The 11,864-nt window shown below is 25.3% G+C and overlaps 2 protein-coding genes across 3 annotated transcripts in view; both read left to right on the top strand.

Moving 5' to 3' along the window:
- LOC126907852 (uncharacterized) overlaps positions 1-2,314 on the top strand; it is a 16,136-nt gene extending 13,822 nt beyond the window's left edge. Inside the window, exon 12 of one of the 2 annotated variants that reach the window (XR_007704635.1) lies at positions 2,128-2,314. Coding sequence is in view for 1 of the 2 variants with exons in the window: in XM_050689495.1 (XP_050545452.1) it covers positions 2,128-2,162 (35 nt within the window). In the remaining variant the exon portion in view is untranslated. The remainder of the gene's footprint in view (positions 1-2,127) is intronic. The other variant, XM_050689495.1, reaches the window with a different exon arrangement.
- Positions 2,315-3,790: 1,476 nt separating this feature from the next.
- LOC126907824 (uncharacterized) lies at positions 3,791-6,515 on the top strand. The gene is made up of 2 exons (XM_050689436.1): positions 3,791-3,915; positions 4,409-6,515. The coding sequence occupies exon 2, from the start codon at positions 4,482-4,484 to the stop codon at positions 6,399-6,401; it is 1,920 nt and encodes a 639-aa protein (XP_050545393.1). The 5' UTR covers positions 3,791-3,915; positions 4,409-4,481; the 3' UTR covers positions 6,402-6,515.
- Positions 6,516-11,864: the final 5,349 nt, after the last annotated feature.

Raw genomic sequence — 11,864 nt, 5'->3', positions numbered from 1 at the left:
GCAATGGTCATTGCCAACTAGTCTTCATATAATAATTCATCATTCCATTTTGTCCATCGAGTAAGTTTTCTTTATTTTTTTCCTTATTACATATATAATTTTCAACGGTGTTCGTAACTAAACGTTACCAACCGTGATCAAAATTATATATTCTTTTCTTTAAAGGCTAGTCATAATCTTCAACGGTGATTATAACCATCGTGTTATCAACCGTGATCAAGATTGCTAGTCTTTCCTAAATATTCCTCTTTAATCCTTTGCAACGGTGCTCGTAATAAACGTTTTACCAACCGTGATCCAAAGGGTTAGATTCCACCACTTATACAATACAGTTCATCTTCAACGGTGATCATAATCTCCGTGTTATCAACCGTGATCGAGATAACTGTCTTTTTGTAAAAATCCCTTTAACCTTTTTGCAACGGTGTTCGTAACTACTCGTTACCAACCGTGATCCAGAGGGTTATACTTTTATTTCACCCCAAATTAAATAGTTTCTAAAATAAGACTGATATAGTAGTTAGTTTATTAATATATGTATATATTCATCTTTATATAAAAATAAATCAGAACAAATCGATTAGTCGAACAATTTGTGTTATATTTTTTTATATTTAAAGAGAACAAACGTAGAAACGTTTCAGGATCTGAGATTTTTTTCTGAGTTAAGAGGGCTGAAAATCATATTATTATTATTGCAAATATAAAAAGATGATATTATCATACAATTTGTGTAAGACTGTATAAGTTGAAAAATAATTTATTAAAAGAAAACTTCGCTTACCAAAATAACTATGAAATATTCTCAAGATAAACTTTGACAGGGAATATAACAGGGTCACAATATATGAAAGGTATATTTCTCCATACCTGTGAATAAATATTATTTATATGTAACCAATATTGTACACCTTTTTTTTTAAATAAATTTAATGTTTATAATTTAGTCACAATAATATACTTAAAACTATTTAGATAAATCATTCTAGCGCGTGGCTATCTAATATTATATCTTGCATAACCGTATTTCATTGTAAATTGTACTATGACATTTTTTATATAATGTTATGGATTTATGAAATAATTATTACTAAGCTTGCTACAAACATTATACGCTAAAAAATGTAAAGTTAGTTTTTCGTTTTATTGTGTTAACGTAAGTGTTCCAGCAGATCCTGACAATTTGTAAGTTTAGTTCAAGTCTGTTCTTGATGAAACCTCTTACTCGCATCCCAACAAAAATACATTATTTTCTTTAAAAGTATCTCTATCACAAAGGGTTTTGTATATTATACTGAATAATATTAGTTGGCGAAACAACAGTGACTACTCACTAACACTTATTCCGAGTTCAATAATTAAATCACTTATTTAATATATTTAACTTTTTTATTTCAGTTATTATATAACTGTCTATATGTAAATAACTATAGGACAATAACTCAATCGATATCGAATTAATTAGTTAATATAATAAGTATATAATGTTTTTAAACTTTTTCAAGTAATTTTTTTTCCATATTATATAATTTACAAATAATATTCTAACTACAGTAAAGAATTTTTTAGGGATTTGAGTAGAAGTCTACTAGTATATAAGTATATACTATACTTGTAAAACTTTGTTTTTTTTTGCTATAAAAACAAATATTATGAATTTAATACAATATTTTGTTAGTAAATGACATTTAAATTTTTAACATAACTTAATTTATTTATTAGAAATAAAACTTAAAAATTCAAATCTTATAACTAATATACGTGTATAATATATGAGGGATTACAAATACAAGTAGATATTTACTTTTTTACTACGTCACTATTCTCAGATATTCAGTTTTTATTGTCAATTATGATTTCATTGACAGATATGCTTTTTGTATTGCCAGTTAGTTTATTCATAAATGTTATATCATAACAATGTACCTTACTACCACACATTAAGCATAACACAGTATTATTATTATTAATACTAAAATAAAAGTTAGTTTATTTTGCTATGAATTAAAAAAGAAACATGTATTGCTAGTAAATTTGTTACTAAATTTTAAATTGATTTTTTTTTTATTTATGCGATTGTTTATATGATAATTAATTAACAATTATATTATGTGTTTATTCATCTAGATACAATAAGAAAAATGAAGACATTTCATACTTAAAGTATAATGAAAATTGATGGTTTTATTATTGTTATATTTTAGAGAAAAAAAATCAAAAAAATTGAATCATAATAATTAAAAATTTTTCTAATTATATATCACTTATGATGAATTTCATTATATCATTTTTTTTTAATTGCCTAAAACCATTTTAAAATAAAAAAATGCTTATTTTTGCCTTAGTGTTTCCAAATTAACCTCTTTTATCAATAATATATTTATGTAATAAAAATTGATGACTTGTGGCTAATATTATTTAAATTTAAAACTAAAAAATATTAAACTGAAAAAGCCACAAAAGAATTACTAAAAAACAGCGGATACGTATTGCGGAAACAATGTTACCATTATCAACGTTAAACACATACTGACCAGAAAAGCCCTTGCACTCTTAGACTATGTTAAAAGAGTATTTTTTACTATTTATTATAAATAATAAAAAAACTGAATAATAATTTTTACGAAATTACAAAATAACCGTCTTTTTATGTTTTTCTTATAATAAATTTAGATGGGCTGAACACCTAAAGGATAAGAACTTATTAAGTTACGAACATTTTAATACAGAGAATAGGTATCTAGTATGTGTGTGTCAGTTAGTAATGATGTATGTTTAAATCGCATACTTCAGCCACAAGTACTTATCCTAAAGTTGTTTTCAACCTATCTAAATTTATTGTTTGAAAATCATAAAAAAATGTTATGATTATCAACGTTAAACACACACTGACACCTCGACTAGAAAAACTCCTTTATATACCCCTAGTTATAAATATATATATATAAATTCTAACTAGTCCATTTGAGATGCCCGGATTATAATAAAATGGGTTATCTAATTACTCTTTGTCCCCCCACACTAGTGAGTGGTGTATTAGCTAACTTCCTTTCTTTATTCTACTTTTTTGTTCGGACTAACTTTGAAATAACGTATTCGTTATACTCATTAGGACTAACTATTTCTTTTATAATTCCCATTTCCAAAATTAAAACATTTAAGAATTTAAGTAAAATCACCTATACTATAAAGGTTATTTATTTAGTAAAACATTATTATGACTATAAAGTGTCAAATTTTGATATTATTATTTTTTTTATAATATAATAATCATTTTTAACGATACTAAAATGTTATATAACTATTATTAAAATAACGTTTAATTATTAAAATAATACTACCATATTAATATTTTATCATTATATTACAGCGTTTGTAATTAATTTACAATGTTAAAGTATTATTATTAGTCATTATAAAAATAGTTTTATTATAACATTATATGATATTGAAATTTTGCAACCTGGGATTATTTCTATTTGCAAAGTGACAATGTTAACTACGCCCTTTTTTTGGCTCTCTCTCTCTCTCTCTCTCTCTCTTTAATAACATGCTGCGACTCCTGATAGTACAATTGCTTATTAATTTATTATATCTTGTATTAGAATATGTTTAAAAAGAAATAATTTATTGATATAATATGTTATATCTGTTATTTTTTTGCATTAAATGAATTATATTTTCATTTAATCGATCTATAAATAAATAAAAATTATTTTTCTTTATCAATAATAAAATAATTTATTATAGAACTATAAATAGTTTAATACACAAGTTAGAGTTATAAATTAAGAATTGTAACTAAGAAAAAACTCTTTTCAATATTAATTTAATTAGCTTAATTATTAAATTTTTGTTTCTATACGTTGTTAACAAAGCTCACCAAAAGCCTACAGTTTTTATATAATATTTTATGTAAGTACTTAAAATAAGCAGAATTTTAATATTTCATTATATTTTGTACTCAATATATTTATGAATTCCGTTACTCAATTTATTACTTATTTTTCTATTATAATAATTATAATTCTCATTAACTATTTTAAAAAATAAAAAAAATTTGGTGTACTATTTTTCAAAGCATGGATACTACTTTAAATTATTACTATTAAAGTATTTATTTTAATATATATATTAAAATTAATAACTATCGATATTATTTGATTTATAATATCAAATAATTATTTGATTTTTACGTCTTTTTTCTTAAGGAAATATCACTTAATTTTTATCAAATTTAATACTTTTGACTGTTGTGCAAAAGTACCAAGGTTCTTTAAGGTAGTTATTGATATTTTTTAACTAATATTAACTTAAGATTTATTTCTTTGTTTTTATTAGATGTTTCCAAACTTAAATTTGAAAAATTACCACTGTAATATTCAAATTACCTTATTTTTAATTACAGACTGTATGATTATTGAAGTAAAATATCAAAACACATAAATTAATTATTGTATCCAAATTTAAAAAAAATTAAAATGCTACCATTAGAAGTACTTAATATTTTGCCTATAATTCTAGTTTTTACTGTATATCAAGTTGAATCAAAAATTTCACCTGAAAAACAAATTTTAATTACTAAGTACTGTGAATTATATAAAATTAACACTGGGTATACAAAAGATAAGAATCCCAAATTAACATTTCACAGTTCTACTAAAACAGCTAAAATTAATGACTTAATAGATGATCAAATAAATGAAATAAGATGTGGATTTGCAATGATAGCTCAATCTTACATGAGAATTTCCAAATACCTCTTTAGACGAAGAGACTCTGATTTAAAATCAAAAGGCTCTATGATGTCGGATTTGAATAATTATATAAAATCATTTAGTAAACATGCTACCGATATGATGACAATTCTTCACAGTCTTGGGGTAGTCAAAATGTTTGAAATCTGGATATTTTATTTGTATACAACCGATTTTCAGACAATTTACTCGTATTTATCAAGAAAAATTAAAGATCAAGATGATGTAAAAATGAATTTATATGAAATTCATCGATCCGTAGAGCATAAATTAAAAGTTGTAACAAAAAAGTGTGTTACTAATAATGTCTTTATACTAGATGATAAAAACCGTTTTCATAGCTTTTATAAACTCATGAGTAAAACAGGTAATAATGTTGAATGGCCTATCACTTTAATAAACAATTATAGAAAAATGATAAACCCAATAATGGAAAATAATATGTCATTTGAATTTATAAAAAAAAATTCAGATGGTTTCACATTAGAACGTTTGTTATTAAACGAAATAGTCTTTGATGATAATATTATGAATGATTTAATGTTCGAATATGATAACAGAATTGTTTGGGGGAATACCCTCAATGTGTTGCAAAATGCTAGCAACAACTTCAAAAATAGTCCTAAAAAATTATTTAACTCATTGAGTGAGTTGAAAACCTACCACGCTTTATTTAAAGATTTGATTAAAGTAATAATGTTAAGAATAACTTGGACACATTTAATATTGATAAATGATAAATCAGATGAATATAATTTTAAATTTTTGAATAAATTTGCAGTACGAGAAGAAAATCTTAAATTGGTCAAAATTTTAAAAAAATTCGCCCTTAATTTTGCTTTAGAATCAGATGTTTTTATCAATCAGATAATTAGTTGTTTAATAGAGAAATCATGGAATTGTGTAACATTAAATGATATGGGAATTAATATGATTAAAGAAGAACTCAGTTTGATGTCAGTTAATTTTCAAAATGCCAAATTCGCAGAACGAAAACCTATTGAATCTAAAAATAACTTGAAAGAACATTTTAAGAAATGTGTACGAATATCTGATAAAATTGGACTTAGATTACCATACCAAGAAGGTACATGTGAAATTTTCAATGATCTCCAAAATAATTATACGCGAGCTGTAATTTTTGTTGATCACTTACGTCACTTATTAAAAAAAGTAGATTTTTTTGTGATTCGATCCTTAACTTCTTGTTCCTATGAATCATCAATTGATATTGATATACAGAAAGATTTTAAAGCATTTCAACAAGACATACCACATAATTTAATACCACCTACACAAAATTATGAAGTTTGGGAAGAAATTAGTGATATAGCTACACCAAAAGAATTTGATCGTAATTTTTATGACAATAAAGAAACAAATTTTGGATTTTTAGAAAAAGCTGCGGTACCTAAACAAAAGTATGACTTTAATAAAAGTCCACAGTTAATTGATTCCTTTTCAATAATACGTGAATCGGAAAATGGTTGGGAAGTAATGACTAGTGGTAGATTCGAAGATAGTTTTCGGTCTGAAGATTTCAAAACCGCGCTAGACGACGATTTATACACTGTCATTAGTGATGATATTTCTGAACAACAAAATAAAAATATCCAAAAAACTCAAAAATTTAAATCAGATTAAAAAATGTTGACGTTGTTACATAGTAAATTAAATACGAAGAATAACAAAATGTATTTATTGATGATAAAAAAGTGTAATGAATTATTAAAATATATACAATTTAAAATTTACTAACCCTAGTTTCTCTTTTTTTTTATTCCAATTATTATATAGTTATTATGAATTTTTACCAATAACCGATCCGATATGACATGTTATAGTTAAAAAATATATAACATATAAATTTACTTTTTATTTAAATTTTAAATTGTTCTTAAGGGAAATAATTAAAAATATGTTATATCTATAAGGACTATTTGTCTACATTTATAATAATAAATGTAGATTTTGAATATGCAATGATATTGCTTTATTGCATCATTTTATTAATTAATAACGCAATTTGGAAAAGTTCAGAATGGGTTTAGGGTTCCAAATTTTACAATAGACTACTATTAATTATAAAATTTACACGTTGATTTGTGTAGAATATAAATTTTATTAAAAATTAACAAACCCACCTTTCACCTTCAATCATTATATTATAATTTCATAGTAATATCATTTATTTTTATTTTTAGATTTATTAGATATTGTTGTTTTAAAAAAAAATAATAATAAAATTAATATTAAAATTTTAAGTTGAAAAAATTTTAAAAGGGTTGCAAAAAGATAGGAACACATATTTTATTCAAATATAAATGGGAGGATACTGATAAGAAAACGGTTAATTTATTAAAAACAAATTCTAAGTACAATAATATTGAAAAATCAGTTAATAAAAATTAAATCAACTAGTATTTCTAGTTGATTCTAAAATAATCATTATGAAAATTATAGTTATTGTAATTTTTACTTGTTAAAGTAAAATTTCAGTTTTAAAATACATTTGCACATAAAAAAGTCATATGAGCCTCGTAATATTACCTCTACTCTATCTTATTTTAAATATTACATAGAGGTATAATGTAAAAAATTTGTATTAATACTTCTTAAAAGCTTTTTTTATTTGAATTACTATATCAATATGTTATTATGAACTATTAAATATGCATAAATGTTTTAAACTTTTAATTTATTTTAGAATAGTTCTTTGTTGAATTTGTCTATGTATACATAATAACCAAATTAAAAACTAAATTCTAAATTCGTAGGTTTATAATTTTTTGATATTAATTATGCACAATTACTTTTAAATTGAGTTATTTATATCTAAAGTTTCCAAAATATAAAATATATATAATGCGAATTGAAGATACACGTATAAAAGGGTAAGTCAATGAAGAGGATCTCCATAATTCTCTTCCATTTGACCGCTGCTGGTACTACTGAATAACTAAATGTACTATGAGCATCTTTTATGTTATTAAAGATGTGCTGTAATGTATGAATAATTTTTAAGAAATACTGAATTCGTTAATTTGCCCATCCATATCTATTATAAAAATTGAACATTGTACATTTATTGTAGTTTAAACTTAAAAATAAGTCTGATAACTGATTATTATCAATCATCAAATCGTGATTTATATCAGTTTAAACATCTGAGATACAGTAAAACCATTAATTATTTTCGCGATATTAAATAATACTCAATATTTTATGTTTTATATAGAGAATTTTGTAAATAAGGAAATGGGTTTCTATTGCTCTCATTGTTTATAACAATTAACCTGTTCCTTACTTAATGAACACTCTGTATAAAACGTAGACATAAAATCCATATTTTTTAAATTATAAAATTTTCAGATTAACATCAATCTATAGAAACATTAATTTTGAATAATATTGAAAGTTCTAAACTTGTAAATTTTTAATAATGATTTAATTATAAATAAAGATTTTCCTATATTTACGTGTTTATATCTAAACAGAGTTATTCATTTATCAAAAACCACATAATTAGCTGAAAAATAAATGGAGATATTGGAAATATGTACATATTAGGTATAATTTTATGTAACTAACAAAATCTAAAAAATATTAACAAAAATATTATTATAATAAGAGAAATCGAATCGCTTCCTTTAAAGGAATCACTCTGTATAGCTTAAGTACTTTTAGATACTAATACCGCTAAGTGCGTTGATCTAAGTAATCATTTTTTTTCTTTCAAAAATATATTGCTAAAGAAATTTTAGTCTAATAGGAGAGGATGTTTTTTTTCTTTACCTAGGTCAAACATTTCTTAAATACGTCTGTGGGAAATCATATATTATAAAAACGACGTAAGTTAGAACATTCTAACGAAGGTTGAAATTGAAATAGGGTATATAATTATAATATTATCATTTTATAAGCTCGGTGTATTTTTACAATTACTTAGGTTTGATCATCTTAGTTTTAAAATATCATTACCATTGGCGCGTTATGTTGAAAGTTTCAACAAAACGCTCCAATATTAGCTTTTAAACTGTATTTTACTGTTTTCACTAGTTTAATATTTTGGATTTAAGCCGTCCCTCAAATAAATGATTAAGCTCTAATTTATTTTATTTAAATAAAAAATAGAAGACGATTGTCTACCACAAAACCACTAGAAGACAATTCTCGGAACAATTATAAATTATATCATTCACTGGATACACATTTATTTTTATGCTTAAATAATGATTTGTTTATTATGACACATTTAATTGACCGGAAAATAAATATAATAATGAGAATTTTATTTTGGTTTCATTTTGGTATATGTTTTTTTTAATTTATCATACAGTACTTTTGATATTTATTCCTCATATCTTATTAGATTGTCAACTTTATTTTTTTCAATGGACAACAGTTAGACAGTTTATTTAATATATAACTTTCTTTTTTCAAAATAGCCATCTTTAGATCTTTTTTTTAAATAAATACTTTATGGGATGATAACAATTTAGAACAAGTACTATGACACGACTTACGTTGAAATAATGTAGTCGACACTGATTTGAGGGTAGAGACCCGTGAGCCGTTTATTATCAAGAACAATAGGTTATTTAAAAAACAAACAAATCAAAAAGACGAACACAGTTAATAATAATCTTCGCATAGTATCGTGGCACTTTCGCTGTCATCGTCGACGCGTGTCCGGCATCGTTTTGGGCGTCGAAAAGTTAGCAGCGTTGATGGTGACGGTGCGAATCGTTTCGTCGATCCGGTCGTGCGACACATCCTGAACCGATGCCGTACATCCAAGACGTCGTCACTTTGATGACGGGAATAAGACTCAACGTATCATTTGTGGTGGATAGTCGTCGGGCACTGCGGTGCTCGTTGAACTCTGCACTATGGCGTATGGCACGCGGTGTTTGTCAGTCAAATACTCATAGTAGGGCGACGGCTGATAAAGGTGGCACGACTAGCGGGGCATCGCTTATAACGAGGGGCCGTGTTAACTTATTAAGTTACAAGCATTTTATTACATAAATAGGGTACATAGTGCAGGTATGTGAACCTGTACTAGTGTAGTATACTCTGTTTGTGTTCTATACCCCCTCTATGTTTTAAAACTATTGTAATTTGATAAGTACTTGTCTTAAAGTTTATATCATCTTAATACATTATAGGAATATATTTTAATATGATCTCGTGTCACTTCGTGGTACACTGTTCCCCGCACCACATTTATCAGTCATCGCCTTATTGTGGGAATTGGGTAGTTTACTTGAACAAAACTGCGCGCCATACGCCATAGTGCAAAGTTCACCGAGCACCGCAGTGGCCGACGACTATCCACCACAAATGATACGTTGAGTCTTGTTTCAGTCGTCAAAGTATGTACGCCACCGGCTCCGGATGTGTCGCACGACCGGCCTCGACGAAACGATTCGCACCGTCACCATAAAAGCTGCTAACTTATTGACGCCCGAGGACCATGTGGGATATCGAGGCGCCTACGTGACATTATGCGAAGAGTTTAATTAATTGTGTTTGTCTTTTCGGTTCCTTTTAAAATAATCTGTTGATGCTCATGAACAATAAAAGGCCCACCAGTCTCTATTGTCAAAATCAATGTCCACTGCATTATTGAGACGTAAGTCGTGTCAATTTAAAATATTGACATTATTAATAGAGTTATTTTTTGCAATTACGAAAAACAATCAAAAATATTACTTTTTGATTAATTCGACAAGCCTTAGATAACGTTATATCATTTTTTTTGAAAAACTTAAGTTTCCTACTACTTATTTTTACTTATTAAATATAGATGCTCATTCGTGTGTTAATAATTTACACGGACATAAATTGAAAACTGTTAACCGGTAAATAACGTAATAAAATAGTGTTGACTTTACTTAATATGAACTAATATGTGATACCATAAAAAGATCGTGAAAAATTTAAAATTTAACAAATTTCAGAATGCTATAGAAAACGTAGCGGCTGAATTAAAATAAGAGCTTTTAATACCAAAACTTTTCTTTAAAACTTATCTATAGAATGGCTATCTTCAAATATAAAAAAAAAAAATTTTATTATTATTTTTAGTAATTTTAAAAAATAACATAAAACATATATTACATATAGTGTAGAAATCTAGTAAAAAAAAAAGAAAATTATAAAACTTTATGTACATCATAATTTATATGTTAACTATGTCTCATGTAATATCATCAAAACTACAAGTGTAATAAACAATTTTTTTTTTTAAATCATTATGGATCTTTGATGAGCTGTTTCACAAGAAAAATTAAATTTCTATCATTATCCCTTATACTTAGAACTTGTATCAACTTCAAATTTTCAAATGACAACCCCATATTATTTTTATATACTTTTGTTCGTNTCATTATCCCTTATACTTAGAACTTGTATCAACTTCAAATTTTCAAATGACAACCCCATATTATTTTTATATACTTTTGTTCGTCATAAAAAAAAAAAATAATAAAAAATTATGAATTATTAATTTTAAACAATGTACACTACTTTAAAATTTACGATCTTTGATGAAAAAAATCAGTATTTTTTCAAAAATACGGTCACATTATTATTTTATTTAGTGATAAGAGCTATCGGTTTACTGTGACAATGTACGTATACAAAATAACTAAGGTAAGCTTGGTATGTTTATTTATAAAACTGGTAGTACTTATCGATTTACGACCAATAACGTTTGAGTCTGTTATAATTTTTTCTTAATAAACACGAAACTTTAGAGAGCTGTGGAGCGTTTAATATAAAATAAAATAAAATATTTTTTTTTTATTAAACTAAATCTAACGGTGTAAAAAAAAAATAGGGTTGCCATTTGAAAATATGACGTTGATACAAGTTTTAAGCATAAGGGATGGTGGTAGAAATTTAAATTTTCTTATAAAACACCTCATCAAAGATCTATAAAGATTAAAAAAATAATTGATTATAACACTTGTATTTTTAAAGATATTAAGGGAGTCATAGTTAGCCGATCACTTTGTTTAAATATATAAACAATGTATATAAATTGTATATAAACAATGTAATAAAAACAATAAATAACGGTTGGGTACCATTTCTTGG

Source organism: Daktulosphaira vitifoliae, unplaced genomic scaffold (genome assembly GCF_025091365.1).
Source record: "Daktulosphaira vitifoliae isolate Bord-2020 unplaced genomic scaffold, ASM2509136v1 Scaffold_5, whole genome shotgun sequence".
NCBI lineage: Eukaryota > Metazoa > Arthropoda > Insecta > Hemiptera > Phylloxeridae > Daktulosphaira > Daktulosphaira vitifoliae.
The sequence above is the reverse complement of the archived record's forward strand: the minus strand, read 5'-3'. Positions and strand labels throughout refer to the sequence as shown.